A 17,396-nucleotide genomic window follows, 5' to 3' on the forward strand; every position below is an offset into this window, starting at 1 on the left:
TGCAGTCGTCCACTGGTAGCCTTTGACTTCCAGCTCGTCCTCTGGCGGCTTGGGGGGAGGCTGCACAGGGCTGGAACCCGGACTGAATCCTTAGACTCCGAGGAGATGGTCCCCATCCTTGTAGTCATCGCGGGAGCCGTCGGAGGGGCGGCAGGGGCAGGCGCTGGCCGCGGCCCGGCGCGCGGGGGCGTCATGGGGCAGCTTCCGCGGGAAGTGAGGGAAGTAGGCAGAAATCGGCTGGACGGACAGATGGAGCCGGGGCACATGTCGATGGCCACGTGCTCCTGGATGCAGATGGTCGCCTTTTCCCTGGGCCGCCGGGGGTTCATACAGGCAGCGCCGCCCCGCCTGAGCGGGGCCTGGCCGGCAGCGACCCCGGCCCGGGGGCGGCTCAACAGGCCCTGCGGGGCGCGGCAGGGCCTCAGCGACTGCCGGCGCCAGTGAGTGCCATGGGCGGGCAGGCAGGTGGCCGGCCCCGCCCGAGTCACCCGGCAGCAACTATGCAGGGTGAGTGTGCAGGCAGCGCAGAGCGGAGAGAGCTGCGCGGGGCCACACCCACTGGCACTCACACTGGCGGGCACGCAGGCCTGGGACCTAAAGGCGCACACGCCCTCGGGACAAGCAGGGAGTCAGCAGGACAGGGAACCGCAGAATGCACACTCACACGTTCCTGCAGGTGCCAGCACATGCTGGGCTCCGTTCTCAAGGGACACACGCAAGTGTGCAAGGACAATGCAAGTAGTGGAAGCATCCACTCGCTCACACCTGTAGGACACACACACACACAAACACATGCACAATACAGAGTTGGTTGAGGATGTTGTAACACAGTACACCCCCTAATGCACACACATTCACACACACACACGCACACATACAGAGTTGGTTGAGGATGCTGTAACACAGTACACCCCCTAATGCACGCCCGCGCGTGCGCACACACACACACACAGGTGATCTGCCCAGGGCAGAATCTTGCATACCCCCAAGCACCCCTAACAAGACGCACAAACATGCACCCACAGAAGTAATCAGGGGACCCTGGGCACAACTCCCTCTCTCCTTCCCCATCTACCAGGACACGGAGTCACACTCCTAGGCATGTGTGGACAGGCTGCCTACACACAGGGAGCACATGTACATGCTCAACTGTGCAATGACACTGCGGGCACAGTCTGTGCACACATATTCTCAGGTCACATAAACACAGCACTCTGTAACCTCGAATCAGTCCCTCACTTGGTCAGTGAGTGGTCTGAAGCACCCACTGGGACAGGGTGACAGAACCAGGCCAGGGCCTGGTCAGGAGGCATTGAGGGCAGGGCCTGGGAAGTGAGTGATGTAATGAGGTGGGGCGCTGCCACCCCCGCCCCCAACCACCCGCTCCAGGCCTCCCACATAATCAGGTCACTAAACAAATCGTAGAGGGCCCAGCCCCGGCTATTGCCTGGCTTTCCAGGAATAGAACTCAGTTGCAAATGGCTGCTGCTCGGACAGCTGTGTCCCCAGAAAGCCCTGGGCAAGGATGGTATCCTGTTTACCCTCTGGTTTCCACTGACATATTTATCTACCAACATTCTGTCCAAGTCTCCTCTTCTGAGCCCTCACCAGAATCACCCTTAATGAAGAGTCACAGGAAGAAGACGGCCACCCACGCATCAGGAGACAGGCCTGGAACAGATCCTTCCTGCACAGCCTCAGAGGGACCCACCCTGCTGACACCTTGATCTTGGACTCATGGCCTCCAGGACTGCGAGACAGTAACATTCTGTTGTTGAGGGTGCCCAGTCTGTGGTCCTGTAAAACAGCCCTAGGAAACTAACGCAGCCTGTTAGCCCACAGATGGTGAAGTGCTGGAACGCGCAACGGAGCTCCAGGCTTACTCTCTACAGCTCCCAAAGTGCACTACGGGACCCTCGGGTGGGTGTAGGTATGCAAGGTAATTTTGGGTGATGCAGGGTGAATAATTTCAATTGACATAATAATGTATTTATCTTGCTGGGTAAATCGGGTCCCCACCTGTTAGGAACCAGGCTGCACAGCAGGAGGTGAGCAGCCAGCCAGCGAGCAAAACCTCATCTGTAGAAACAGCCGCTTCCCATCCTGCGCATTACCGCATGAGCTCTGCCTCTCCTGTCAGATGAGCGGTTTCTCATAGGAGCGTGAACCCTACTGTGAGCTGTGCAAGCCAGGGATCTAGACTACGTGCTCCTTATGAGAACCTAATGCCTGATGATCTGTGACTGTCTCCCATCACCCCCAGATGGGACCATGCAGTTACAGGAAAACAAGCTCAGGGCTCCCACTGATTCTATATTATGGTGAATTGTGTAATTATTTCATTATATATTACAGTGAAATAATAATAGAAATGAAGCACACAATAAATGTAATGGGCTTGAATCATCTCCGCATCATCCTTTCCCCTTCTTGCAGGTCCGTGGAATAGTTGTCTTCAAGAAAACTAGTCTCAGGTAGCAAAAAGGTTGGGAACCACTGGTGTAAATGCTTCAAGGAATAGTTAAGCAACTTAAGTTTTACATGCTACAAAAAAATACAGATTTAAATGATAATAAAACTGGGTGCAAATGAAAACACTGTCTTGTTGTGGTCCGAGGAATGTTAAGCATTCTGTCAGAGACTTGCAGCTTGGAGCTGCAGCTGTCCTCTGACATCCTGTCCACTGTAAACCCCTGCAACACACAAACACGCACACACATGCACACACACATACACATACATAGATGTGCATATACCTGCACACACACATGCATGCACACACAGTCACACACACACGCTGTGCTTCATGTCCTCACTAGGGTGGCCTGGGAGGGAATGCCTGTTTGTTTTTTTTTTTTTTTTGAGATGGAGTTCCACTCGTCGCCCAGGCTGGAGTTCAATGGCGCAATCTCAGCTCTGCAACCTCCGCCTCCTGGGTTCAAGCAATTCTCCTGCGTCAGCCACCTAAGTATCTGGGATTACAGGCATGCGCCACCATACCCAGCTAATTTTCTATTTTTAGTAGACATGGGGTTTCTCCATGTTGGTCAGGCTGGTCTTGAGCTCCCGATCTCAGGTGATCTGCCCAACTTGGCCTTCTAAAGTGCTGGGATTACAGGCCTGAGCCACCGCTCCTAGCCAGGAATGCATGCTTTTAGGAGAAAGGAAGACAACTCAGGCCTCTCGTGCGCCTGGTGTTTGCACAAGTGCCTTCTCCACAGACCATGCTTCAGTCTCTTTCTTAGTTCGCCTTACTGAAAGAGAGAAGCAGAGCCCCAGCATGTCCCCAGCTGCTTAGGGCCCAAGCCACCTGCGCAAGCATCCTGGGGAGCCTAGTGAGTTGAAGGCACTGCAATTCCTCCCAAAAGAGGCATCAGTTTTTGGTGGATCCTTGAGCCCAGGAAGGCAATAGACAAGACATCAGGTTCACCGGAAGACACAATAAAATTGCAGTGAGGAAGGGCTGCAGTCAAAGGTTTTATGCTTCACGAGAAGGGGTTCTCAGGGCTCTAAGCAGCAGGCAGAAGATTTATTGCATGTGTGGTTAGGTGACGGTGACCTACAGTTTTCACTGGGAACTGGCATCAAGAGTAACTTGACCTCCTACTCATGCACGTTTCTCTCTGTCTCTTTGCATTTTGTGTCTCTCTCCCCATCTCTCTCGCTCCTTATCCTCTCAGCCTCCTCTGTCTCTCTCGCCATCTCTCTTCCTCTCTCTCACTCCCTTCTCCCAATCTTTCTTTCTCTCTCCTTCTTTTCCACTTCTCTCTGCGTCCTCATCTCGCTGCATGCCACTGTTCATGCTCCTGGGAATCCACGTGGATGGGTGGACATGGGACTCCTAGGCTAATTTTCACGGCACAAGCACAGGGCTGTACGACCTTGGTCCCCCACCTCCCAGCACCCTCAAAATGAGAGGTGTGGGGTGTGCCCGTGCTCTCCTGGGCAGGCGCCTCACACTTCAGGAAGCAAAGTGCAGGACAAAGCTGGCACAAGTGACATCCCTGTGTGGCTGCCAGCTTCCAGCTTGGGATCTGCTGAGGCCAGAGGACACCTGCCCAGGACAGACCCTGCACCAGGGTGGGGGTAGGGGTGGGTTTTGGGGTGGGAATGGGGATGGGAACAGCCACTGCAAACCAGTCCTTGGCTGGCTTCCTGCCCCGCACCTTGTCATGCAAGGCCTCCCCTCCCACCCCTACCCCTGCCTCTCACCACCTCCACCCCTAGGCTGCCCAGATCCAGGCTCCAGAAGTCTCCGAGGATCCAAGAACTAAGGGCAACCACTGGGCTCCTCAGCCCCGAGTCCATGTCAGTCACCCCGCTGCAGGCTGACAAACCTTGGCTGTCACTTATCCTCCACCCCAAACCAGCCACAGCCCCATCGCCCCACCAGCATTACCATCTCCTCCTAACCACAGCCCTGAGAGCTCTACTTCCTGGTAAACTTCCCCCTTCCCACCCCGGTCCAGGCAAGTCCAAAGGCCAGCGCCCTCCACCCACCCTTCCTGGGGGCCACTCTACTGTCTGCTTGCCCAGATGTCTTCACCTGGCTTTCCCAAGCTAGAACAGATGACAGGGATGAGCCCCCAGCCTCTGCCGGGAAGATTTGCCAAAATGTTCTCCATTTAGAAACGGGCAGTGACGGGGCCTAGGGATGACCCCAGGGTTGTCACTCAAGCAGCAAGAAGGGCAAGGAGCCCAGTTTCCTGCCCTTACCCTTGGAAGACTTGGCCGGGGCTTCACAAGGCCCTACAGGGCAGCAGGGGGGCAAATCCACCCTTCTCTGGAAGAAGTAGCCACGATCCCCAGGAAGCAGCAGATGGGGGCGCACTGGCAGAGCCCTCGCATGCTGCAGTGCATGGCCAGCAGGTCTGTACTCAGCCTTAGCCCTGGGGAGTCGCAAAATAGACTAAGACCCTTACGGGTTTGGCTCTTGAGTCCCCACCCCAAAACTGATGTAGAATTGTAATCCTCCTGTGTCAAGGGAGGAACCTGGTGGGAGGGGATTGGATCTGGGGACCGTTTTCCCTGTGCTGCTCCCCTGAGAGTGAGGGAGTCCTCAGGAGAGCTGATGGTTTCAAAGTGTGGCACTTCCTCGTTCTCCACTCACTCCCTCCTGCCACCTTGTGATGAAGGTGCCTGCTTCCCCTTCCACCATGATTGTAAGTTCCCTGAACTGCGAGTCAATTAAGCCTGTTTCCTTTATAAATTACCCTATCTCAGGTGTTTCTTTATAGCAGTGTGAAAACAAACCAATACAGACCCCTTCCCTGAGGTGCCTTCTCCTTAGGTAACCAGCTGCCCCCATGCTCCTCTGCTCCCTGGTCTTTCTGGTCCCCTCATGAGGCCCAAGTGATCCACATGGCCAGCCCCAGCCCCATCCTACTGCAGGCCTGTGTGGCTACTGGAGAGCCCATGCTCATTTCCTCACCCCGAGGGGGCCTGATATGCTTTCTGGATCCCGGAGGAAACTGACCCCCTATTCTCATGCCGGTGCAACTTCTTCCAAGACCTCAAAACTGGACAATGTGAACTGGTCTTTTTTCTTGTCTCCTCTTGCTAGGACTGTCATTGGGACAATCATAGCTGGGCGTGGGAGTAGAGGACAATGGATCAATGGATGGATGGACAGTAGTCCAGGGAGGATATCCCTGTGTGTCCTGAACTGGGCCCTTCCTCCACTGAGCAGCCTTCCTGAGTGAGTTTATACAATCGTCCCTTGGTATCCATGGAGGATTAGTTCTAGGGTCCCGGGGATGCCAAAATCCATGGATGCTCAAGTCTCTGACATAACATGGCCTAGCATTTACATACAAGCTATGCACATCCTCCCGTAGACATTAGACCATCTCTAGATTATTCATGATATGTAATACAATGCAGATGCTATATAAATTGTTGTGATAACTATATTGTTTAGGGAATGATGACAAGAACAAAGTCTGCACATGTTCAGTAGAGACATAACCATCCAATTTATTTTCTGAATATTTTCCATCTACTGTTGCTTAATCCACAGATGCAGAGCTCCCGGATACGAGGGCCAAGTGTGCCTTGAGAGTAGGGTGGGTGAGGTTGCTAATGAGTACAGGGGAGCAGGTGTCAATCAGGAGGGCCCTGCACTGGGGCATCTGGACGCCCTGTCTCAGGACATGAGACTCCGTTTGCATGGCACAGGCCGACTTAGCCCAGGCTGGTCTAGACTTCACTTGCATCTAGAAGTCTGAGACCAGCCTGGGAAACATAGGTGGACCCTGTCTCTAGTGAAAAGTCGAAGAAATTAACCAGGCATGGTGGCGTGTGCCTATAGTCCCACCTAGTCAGGAGGCCGAGGCATGAGGATTGCTGGAGCCCATGAGTTCCAGGAAGCAGTGAGCCATGACTGCACCACTGCACTCCAGCCTAGGTGACAGAGTGAGGCTTTATCTCTTAAAAAACTTAAGAAATTTAACGTAGGTACGATCCAATAAACTAAATAATAATGCAAACTATTATCCAAGGTTATTAAGGCTGGAATTATCCCATTTTTGCCCAACTTCTCGTACCTGTCCCAAGATCCCACCTCGGACTCACCCTCCGCTTTCAGCTCATGTCTCCTCAGCTTCCTGCAGATGGTCCAGCAAACACACACCTGGGCTGAATGGTAGAGCTGATTGCTCGTACACAAGGGGAGACCTGTGGGCAGGGGTTTTCAAACTTACACAGCAAATGAGTTTTCCATGGTGTTCTGGAAAGCGCCCTTAGAGAAACACTTTGACAGTGAATCCAGGCCTCAGTATCCATCAGCTGCTCTAGCTGAATTTTGTGGAAGCTCAGTGAACACCTGCTCTGCAGGGTGCATGTGAAAGGGGAGAGGATGAGTAAGCTGAAGATAAAGAAGACAGGACACAGGGGCCCTGTCTAAGCTCTATCCCCTGCCTTCAGCACTGAGGGATCAAATCCAACTCTTAGGGAATGGTGGCCACGTGCTGGGCCAGCTCCAGGTTCTCAGGATCTGAGAGTGAGTGACACAGAGCCAGGCCTTGCCCTTGGGGAGGTCTCCAGCATACACCTCCCTCTACCCTCCCAGCGCCCTGCAAAGCAGGCGTCAATGTCATTGTTAATGCACAGAGGAGGAACCTGACTGTTAGACAGGCTCATGTGTTTTCCAGGGTTGCATGGCTTCTGGGGGACGAATGTGACCCTGAGGACAGGGCACAGGCCAGTGTAATGCCAGGTCGGAATGAGGTGTGATCTATGCCACGTAGACGCCTAGGCCAAGGTGGGAGTGACTGATGGGAGTCGCTGAAAACACTCTTGGGTCCTCACCTGCTGGCTCCCAGGAGTCTGGAACTGCCAGGAGGGTGGTGGCAGGTCCCCCATCCTTAGCTGGGTGGGCCCAGATAGAATAACAAGGCGAGGGCACATTTCCCAGGCCATTCCCTCCAGGCGCCGCTGTGACCTGCTCATTCCAATTTTGTGGAAATATTTCCACACACACACAATTGCAAGTAGCAGTGGACGTGGTGAGAGGTGTTTGGACATGGGATAGGCAGTATTTTGGAGGCGGAGCCTCCAGGACTCGCCGATGGGTTAGCTGCGGGGCTTGAGCGGGGAAGGAGAATCGAGGATGATGTGTTCAAATCGGTCCATTCACTTCCTCTGTGCCACGCCTGTGCTGGGCACTGGGAGAGACAGATGAGCACAGGAGCCCTGGCTGGGGGGAGGTTTGGGAGGAAGCCCAGAGTGTCTACTGGGAGCTGAGGGCTTGTGTTCACCTCAGCGCCATCCAGGTTCTCTGTATGGACAAGTATAAGCTGAGTTGCCTGGAGTAGGATCAACTGCTGTTGGTGGTGACCAGCACGTTCAGGAATGGAGACTGCTCTGGCAACGGAGAGGTGGGTGGCCTGAGGTCTGGATGGTCTAGGGGGTTTTAGGGCCCAGGAGGACCCAGGAAAGGGTCTGGGGGATGCAGAACATCCTACAGACGGCATTTGGGAGTCAGTGCTCAGGTCACTCGGGGTCACTCAGGTCATTTGCTGGCCTCTGTCATATTTATTGCCATGTGAGAGTGCCACCTTTCCTATGACATATTTTATGTATTTCTGTGAATGGCCTACCTGTTTATATTTACAATTTCGTGTTTAAAGGAAACTTTTATCACTCTCACAAATGGAGAGCCAACAAATCATAAATTCAATGAAAACAAAATGAAGTCAATGAATTTTAGCTAGATACTATTCCCTGACCAAGCAAGGCCTGCTGGAGATGGTACAACCAGGGTTTGAATTGAGATCTGCCAAGCTTCTGAGTTTATTCTCTTTCCCCCACGCCAGGGCTCCTCAACACTGCATTACTGACATCAGGGGCCAGACAGTTCTTTGTGACGGGGGCTGTCCTGCACCTGGCAGGATGTTTAGCAGCTTCTCTGGCCTCCACCCAGTGGAAGCCAGGGGAATGCAGAAGAGGCTCCTCATTCTCCCATTTCATCCTCAGGACAATATCCAGACTCGAACTTTTCACATCTTCTCCCAGTATATCATTTGCTCTCTTTGCTTCCTGCTTCCCTTTCCTGGCTAGCCCAAGTCCCACAGTGTAACTCATGGACTTCTTTCTTCACCTCTTTCAACTTTCTCACTTCCTCATTCTCTGGGACACAAAACTTGTCTATTGGTCATCAAAATTCTTTCACCCAACCTATTTCAGATTGGGTGGTAACATCCAATGGTAACATCAATCCCAGCTTACAACTTTATTTCTAGAGATAGAGTCTCACATTTTTGCCCACTACTGGGCTCAACGCATCTCCTGCCTCCATCTCCCTAAGTGCTGGGATAACAGCCATAAGCTACCATGCCTGGCCCCAACTCATAACTTTCTATGTGACCTCAGGTATGTTACTTAAACACTCAGAACCCTGGTTTCTGCATTCATAGGTTGGGATAATACCTACCCCTTCCAGTGCCATTTTAAAGATTTCACATAATACCTTACACAAATACACATAATACAAATAGTTTCCCACTCAGGACAGTGCCCAGTAGAGCTGGTGGGTCAGTAACTGTGGTTCCCCCACCTTGCCCTCTCCCTACCAAGCTCCCTTTCCACCTGCCCTGTAATTCCCTTCCGTGTTCTCTTTCATGTGTAACATGCCTGTCTCTTCCACTAGAATCAGCTTCTCAACAGCAGCGCTATTGACAGTTTGGGCAGAATCATCCTTCGTTGTGGGGACTGTCCTGTGCATAGTAGAATGGTCACAGCGTCCTAGTCTCCACCCCACTCGATGTCAGTGGCACCCTCCAAGCTGTGACAGTCAAAAGTAACTCTCAACATTGTCAAATGTCCTCTGAGGACAAAATCACCTCTAATTGAGAACCGCTGCACTAGAATGATGGCTACCAAAGTTTTTGGAGCAAGATCTACAATAAGAACCCTTTTCTATATGTATATACACACACGGTATGTGAAAAACTTCATTAAATCATTCTTCCCCTTGCATGTCCCACTCTGATAGGTTCTGTTCTGTTTAAAAACAATGAGTAGGTCGACCATGGTGGCTCACGCCTACAATCCTAGCACTTTGGGAAGTCGATGGAGGCTGATCACGAGGTCAGGAGATTGAGACCCATCTGGCTAACACATTGAAACCCTGTCTGCACTAAAAATAAAAAAATAAAAAAAATTAGCTGGGCGTAGTGGTGGGAGCCTGTAGTCCCAGCTACTAGAGAGGCTAAGGCAGGAGAATAGCAAGACTCCGTCTCAAAAACAACCAACCAACCAAAAATACCAAAAAAAAAAAAAAAAAAAAAAGGCACGATGCGGTGGCTCACGCCTGTAATCCCAACACTTTTGGAGTGCGAGATGGGCAGCTCACGAGGTCAGGAGATTAAGACCATACTGGCTAACACGGTGAAACCCCGTCTCTACTAAAAATAGAAAAAAAATTAGCCGGCCGTGGAGGCAGGTGCCTGTAGTCCCAGCTACTCCGGAGGCTGAGGCAGGAGAATGGTGTGAACCTGGGAGATGGAGGTTGTAGTGAGCCGAGGTCTTGCCACTGTACTCCAGCCTGGGCAACAGAGCGAGACTCCATCTCAAAAAAAAAAAAAAAAAAGAAGCAAACTGGGTATCTGCCGTTAGAGGTGGTGTACGTTTTCAGCATTATCAATGAATAGAGATGAATGGCAAGAGTTTCTTTGGTCCATAGATTTGTAGTATCTTAACTAGTTTTGGATCTCTTCCACTGAAGAGATTGCCTGTTGAACGTTGTTAGGAATGTAAGCACTGAAAGCAAACTGCCTGGGTTTGAATTTTATTCTGTCCCTTGCACCCTGCCTGGCTTCAAATCCTAGCTCTACTTATTAAGTTCTTTTAAGGTGATGATCTTTGAGCAAATGTCTTAGCTCCTGTTTTCCCAAGTAAATGGACACAAGAGTTGCTACCTTGCGAAGGATTCATGTAATTGACCAGCCTTTACCAAGTAGCATCAGTGTTCAGTTTTAGTCATTGGTGATTCTGTATTTGGACTGTGAGGGGGTGTTGGGGTGGGGTGTGTGTCTGTGTGTGTTTAGCACATAATTGCATGCGGAAAGGAAAAATACTTTTGGTAACCGAGAGGCAGCTTTTCTCTGCTTTTGTGTCAAAAGGGAAGAAGGGAGTTGGCAGAGGGAAAGGAATTCTGTTCAATACTAAGCTCCCTTCCCCAAAATCAGAGGTAGATAGAATGTGTAATAATTTACAGAATTTCTAGAGTTCAACAATCTGATTTTTTAAATTTTATTTTTTATGTTTTCAGGTTGAGACTGAGGTAAAGTTAATCTGAGGCGACGTTCTGGATGTACTGAACAGACACCTCATTCCAGCAGCTACCACTGGCAAGTCCAAGGTTTTCTATTATGAAATGTAGGTTCTACACTAACAATTAACAGGTGTACTTCAATAATTTTAAAAAGTCTCAGGAATAATTGACTTTGTTTCTTTTTTATTTCTGAGACATTTCATATATTTCCTTATTAAATATAACCAAAAATCGCAACGAAATTAAGTGGGGAGCCTCTAAATATCAACAAAATTATCACTTGATAGACTAGAATTAAACAAGCAGGTGGTTCCAAGAAATGGCACAAGAGTATTAATCATAAAATAAAATTTCTACATGAAACATTCAGCCAGCACTGTGCAATGTGTGGCCGTTTGGGGGAGGGGAATGAGATAGGTCCCATGAAAGCAAAAGAATATAAGTAAAGCACAAGCTAATGCAGTTTTATAATAGCCTGACCATCTTTTTATTCCAACATCAACTATCCTTCTAACATTAAACAATTATTTTTAAATAAAAGTTGGAAACCTACATAGAAGAAAGTCATGATTCTAAAAAGGCCAAGTTTTAATCTTACATTTTCCTTTCTAGTATAGAACCTACATTTCACAATAGAAAACCTTGCTGCTGGAATGAGGTGTCTGGCCAGTGCATCCAAAATGTCGCCACAGATTAACTTTAGCTGTCTCAACCTGAAAAAATAAAAAATAAACTGTAAAAAATCAGAGTGTTTCAGTCTACAATTCTGTGAATTATTACATATTCTATGTACCTCTAGTTTTGTGGAAGAGAGCTTAGTATTCAAGAGAATTCCTATCCCTCTCCAAACTCCCTTCTTCTCTTTTGACACAAAAGCAGAGAAAAGCTGCCTCTGGGTTATCAAAAGTATCTTTTCTTTTCTGCCTGCAATTAAGGGCTACAGGCACACACCACCTCCCACCCCAACACCCCCTCAGAATCCAACTACAGAATCACCAATGACTAAAACTAAACACTGATGCTACTTGGTAAATGCTGGTCAATTACATGAATCCTTCACAAGGTAGCAACTATTGTGTCCATTGACTTGAGAAAACAGGAGCTCAACATTTGCTCAAAGATCATCCCCTTAAAAGAACTTAATAAGCAGAGCTAGGATTTGAACTCAGGCAGGGTGCAAGGGACAGAATAAAATTCAAACCCAGGCAGTTTGCCTTCAGTGCTTAAATTCCTAACAATGTTCAACAGGCAATCCCTTTAGTGGAAGAGATCCAAAACTAGTCTACCAAAAATCTATGGACCAAAAAATCTATTGCCACTCATCTCTATTCATTTATAATGCTGAAAATGTACAGCACCTCTAAACCCATATAGCCAGCTTGCTTCGTATTTTTTTTCCTTTTTTTTTTTTTTTTGAGACTGAGTCTCACTTTGTTCCTCAGGCTGGAGTGCAGTGGTACAAACTCAGCTCACTGCAAGCTCTGCCTCCCGGGTTCATGCCATTCTCCTGCCTCAGCCTCCTGAGTAGCTGGGACTACAGGAACCCACCACCATGCCTGGCTAATTTTTTTTTTCTATTTTTAGTAGAGACAGGGTTTCACCATGTTAGCCAGGATGGTCTCAATCTCCTGTCCCCGTGATCCACCAGCTTCGGCCTCCCAAAGTGGTGGGATTACAGATGTGAGTCACTGTGCCCGGCCGCTTGCTTCCTATTTTCTATGAACTCATGACACTACTGTTGGACCTTTCTAGGTTCCTCTCCTGCTCCTGGAACGTCCTTTCCACTGTAAAACATTTGCTCACCCTTTTTTCTATAATTGCATCCTTATCTTAGCTAAGCAAAACTATTTTCTGAATCAACTATCTCCCTGATGGCTTTTCAAATAGAGACTGCTGTAGGAGATGAAAGGTTTCCATGTGCTCCTAACTCTTCACATACTCAGTGACTCCTCTCCTGTTACTCGAAATCCTTCCTCCTTATAAGCTGATATTCTACATTCTATTTCTCAGTTTCTGTCATCAGTAGATCTCTAGGCCCCTCTCCCTCATTCAGCTAACCTATCCAATACCTGAGATCACACCAAAGTGTGGTGTGGCCACGTTCCAGTCAACAGAGTTCTTTGCTTTCTACTCCAAGACTTGCACTTGTCCGTATCCCTAACTGTGCTGCTCCATACTAGAAGTCTTACATTGTAATGCTCCATTCTTGGCCCATGGCTTCGTCTTTTAGTTCCTTTTCTCTTGTTTCTATTTGGGGACTCGTCAAGACATCTACACTCTTTCTCTCTTGCTTTCTATTCCTTCCTTCCTTCCTTCCTTCCTTCCTTCCTTCCTTCCATCCTTCCTTCCTTCCTTCCTTTCCTTCCTTCCTTCCTTCTTTCTTCCTTCTTTCTGTCCTTCCTTCCTTCCTTCCTTCCTTCCTTCTTTCTTTCTTTTGCATGTATCTCATCTAAGACATCCAAAATGGAACTTTTCACATCTTCTCCAAATGTATCAGTTGCTCTCTTTGCTTCCTGCTCCCTTTCGTAGCTAGCCCAAGTCCCACAGTGTAGCTCATGGACTCCTTTCTTCACCTCTTTCAGCTTTCTCACTTCCTCATTCCTCTGGGAAACAAAACTTGTCTATTGGTCATCAAAATTATTTGACCCAACATATTTCATGGTAGTGGTAACATCAATACCAGCTTACAACTTTATTTTTAGGGACAGGATCTCACTTTTTTGCCCACTACTGCAGCTTCCAGGAGAAAAAGATATTCGCCTTTGCCCTGAAATATTCTGTAGCCTAATCCATGTGAGCAAAAGACAAAAATCTGCCAAGATATAAAATGTGTACTATATATACAGTCATCTGAGCACTAGGCTGTGACCTCAAATGCCAATCCCTATGGCCAAATTACTGAGAAACGTAAGCCTGAGAACTAAGCCAGACACTCAAAAGAAACAAGCCTCCCTTTTCAGAGACATTTTCTAAAACCATAAAAATAAAAGGCAAAAATGAGGACATATTCAGGTAACAACAGCCTCCTTCCCCCAGATAATTTCTGTTGTATAAAACCCAAGGATTAAAAACTACGACATTGGATTTAAAAATAAACCTGAGTCTTTCAATAAAAAGAAGAATGGAACAAAGTTAACCCAAACCACTCATCATTTTTCTTGAAAATACAATAGTTCCCTTTTATCTGAGAGGGATCCATTCTGAGACCCCCGAGTGGATACGCTGAAACCATGGATAATACCAAACCTGATATATACTGTTTTGTTCTATACATACCTACTCATGGTAAAGTTTAATTTATAAACCAGGCACAGTAAAAGATTAATACCAGAACAACTGTAACATACACTAATAGAAGTTGTATGAACGTAATCTTTTTTTCTCTCAAAATATCTTATTGTACTGTATCACTGGTAACTAAAACTGCGGATAAGGGGGGACTATTGTACAACAGTCTCACCATTTCCCAGTATTTCCAAATCATTTTTAGCTTGTGTTCTCCTCCCTTGTTTGCTTCTTTCTGTTCAAGGCTGCTGATTCTTCTCCAGGAGGCTCTTCTGGCTCCAATCACATTCTTATATGTAACAGATAGGAGGTTTCTTTCTTCAGCTGTCAGCTCCACATCCATCCCTGCTACTTTCTTCATTGACTCCACCATTTCTATAAGGGAAAAGCAAAATCTGTACACCTGCAGAATTAGCACCACATGGAAGCTGCCGAAGGGTTTTCTGCCTGTGCCCCCTGGAGGGGTGACATCACTTCCCCCCTGGACAGGAGCCCATTAAGCAACACTTGGAGCAGTCAAGGAGTGCCACACCAGAATGTGGGGACCAGTGACGTCAGGGAGTGCTCGGCAGCAAGTCCCAAGGTCCTCAGGGCGCCCCAGGGCCTTTCTTGGAAACCGTACTGCTGTCAGTGCCCTGGCACCATGGGCCTGTGATGAGAGTGCAGCCTGAGCGATCTACAAACTGCCTTCAGGGTCTCTCTTCCATTGTCCTGGTGAAGAGCACAGCCCTGATCCATGCAGGCCTCCTGACCCACACCCTCATGTTCTCTCCCAAACACACTTTCTTATCTGCTCAATATGGACAGGCTGAGAAGGCTAAAAATTTCCCAAATTTTTAAGTTCTGCTTCCCTTTTGATTATAAGTTCTGTCTCTAAATCATTCTTCTTTTCTTTCATTTTCCTAGAAACATTCAAGAGAATGAAGCTGCTCCTTCAATACTTTGCTTAGATATTTCTTCTGCCAAATTTCAGGTTCATCACTCTCAAGCTCTGCCTTCCAGAAAACACTGGGAGCACAATGCAGCCAAGTTCTTTGTCACTTTGTGACAAGCATCACCTTTCCTCCAGTTTCCAATAACATGTTCTTCATTGCCATCTGAGACTTCATCTGAATGATTTTTCCCTTCCATATTTTTATTTTTTTAAGAGACTGAGTCTTCCTACGTTGGCCAGGTTGGTCTTGAAGTCTCATCCTCAAGTGGTCCCCCTGCCTTGGCCTCCCAAAGTGCTAAGATTCCAGGCATGAGACACCAGGCCCGAACCCCTCCATAGGCTACCGACATTCTGTCCGGCTCTCCTCTTCTGAGCCCTCACCAGAGTCACCCTTAACCAAGAGTCACAGGGAGAAGACGGCCACCCACACGCCAAGAGACAGGCCTGGAACAGAGCCTTCCTGCACCGCCTCAGAGGGACCCACCCTGCTGACACCTTGATGGTGGACTCATAGCCTCCAGGATTGGGAGACAGTAACATTCTGTTGTTGAGGGTGCCCAGTCTGTGGTCCTGTAAAGCAGCCCTAGGAAACTAACACAGCCTGTTAGCCCACAGATAGTGGAGAGACGGAATGAAATAATAATAGAAATATATGTGAAATAATAATAGAAATAAAGCACACAATGAATGTAATGGGCTTGAATCATCTCTGCATCATCGCTTCCCCTTCTCCCGGGTCCATGGAAGAGTTGTCTTCAAGAAACCTGGTCTCTGGTGCCAAAAAGTTTGGGGACCGCTGGTGTAAATGTTTCTGAAAATAGTTAAGCAACATAAGGTTTACCTGCTACAAATAATGCAGATTTAAATGCTAATAAAAATGGGTGCAAATGAAACACTCTTTCTGTGGTCCAGGGAATCTTAACCATTCTATCAGAAAGACGTGCAGCTTGGAACTGCAGTTGCCTTCCCACATCCTGTCTACTGTAAAGCCCTGCAACACACACACACACACACACACACACACACACACACACATGCACACACATACCCTGTGCTTCATGCCCTCACCAGGGTGTCCTGGGAGGGAATGTGTGTTTTTAGGAGAAATGAAGACAACTCAGGCCCCTCATTCTCCTGGTGATTGCACAAGTGCCTTCTCTGCAGACCATGCTTCAGTGCCTTTCTTGGTTCTCCCTCTTACTGAAAGAGAGAAGTAGAGACCCCTACCCCTGTCACCCACCACCTCCACCCCTAGGCTGCCCCAGGCCGAGGTTCCAGAAGCCTCCCAGGATCCAGGAACTAAGGGCAACCACTGGGTTCCACAGCCGCTAGTCCATGGGTCAGGCGCCTCTCTGCGAGCTGACAAACCTTGGCTCTCATGCCCCACACCAAGCCAGCCACACCGCCGTCCCCCCACCAGCATTATTACTGCCTCCTGATGTTAGCCCTGACAACCCTACTTGCTGATAATCTTGCCCCTCACACGCTGGTCAAGGCAAGCCCAAAGGCCAGCACCCTCCACCCACCCTTCCTGGGGGCCACTCTACTTTCTGCTTGCCCAGATGTCTTCACCTGGCTTTACCAAGCTAGAACAAATAACAGGGATGAGCCTCTGGCCTCTACCGGGAAGATTTGCCAAAATGCTCTCCATTTAGAAGGAGGAACAGTGATGGGGCCTACGAATGACCCCAGGATTGTCACCCAAGCAACAAGAAGGGCAAGGAGCCCAGTTTCCTGCCCTTACCCTGGGAGGATGTGGCCAGGGCACCACAAGGCCCTGGAGAGGCGTGGGTAGGAGAGCAGATCCAACCTCTTCTTGAGGAAGCAGCCACCACCCCAGGAAGCAGCAGATGGGGGCGCACAGGCAGAGCCCCCGGTGCTGTAGAGCAGGCCCAGCAGATCTGTACTCAGCCTCAGCCCCGGGGAGCTGCAAGACAGGCTGAGACCCGGATAGGTTTGGATCTGTGTCCCCACCCAAAACTCATCCCTCCTGTGTCAAGGGAGGAACCTGGTGGGAGGGGATTGGATCCGGGGACAGTTTCCCCCGTGCTGCTCCCCTGAGAGTGAGGGAGTCCTCAGGAGAGCTGATGGTTTCAAACTGCGGCACTTCCTCGTTCTCCACTCACTCCCTCCTGCCGCCTTGTGAAGAAGGTGTCGCTTCCCCTTCGCCTTCTGCCATAATTGTAAGTTCCCTAAACTGTGAGTCAATTAAACCTCTTTCCTTTAAAAACTACTCAGTCTCAAGTATTTTTTTTTTTTAACAGAGTTTCAATCTTGTCACCGAGGCTGGAGTGCAATGGCACCATCTAGGCTCACTGCAACCTCTGCCTTCCAGGTTCAAGGGATTCTCCTGCCTCAGCCTCCCGAAGTAAGTGGGATTACAGGCGCCCGCCAGCCACCACG

The 17,396-nt window shown here is 49.0% G+C and overlaps 1 protein-coding gene across 1 annotated transcript in view; it reads right to left on the minus strand.

Moving 5' to 3' along the window:
- Window positions 1–4,308, minus strand: part of LOC112424435 (uncharacterized) — a 29,832-nt gene extending 25,524 nt beyond the window's left edge. The window contains exons 1-2 of the mRNA XM_071081919.1: window positions 4,213–4,308; window positions 1–611 (exon numbers count right to left, since the gene is read on the minus strand). Coding sequence (XP_070938020.1) covers window positions 1–611; window positions 4,213–4,308 — 707 coding nt within the window. The remainder of the gene's footprint in view (window positions 612–4,212) is intronic.
- Window positions 4,309–17,396: the final 13,088 nt, after the last annotated feature.

Source organism: Macaca nemestrina, chromosome 17, assembly GCF_043159975.1.
Source record: "Macaca nemestrina isolate mMacNem1 chromosome 17, mMacNem.hap1, whole genome shotgun sequence".
Classification (NCBI taxonomy): Eukaryota; Metazoa; Chordata; class Mammalia; order Primates; family Cercopithecidae; genus Macaca; species Macaca nemestrina.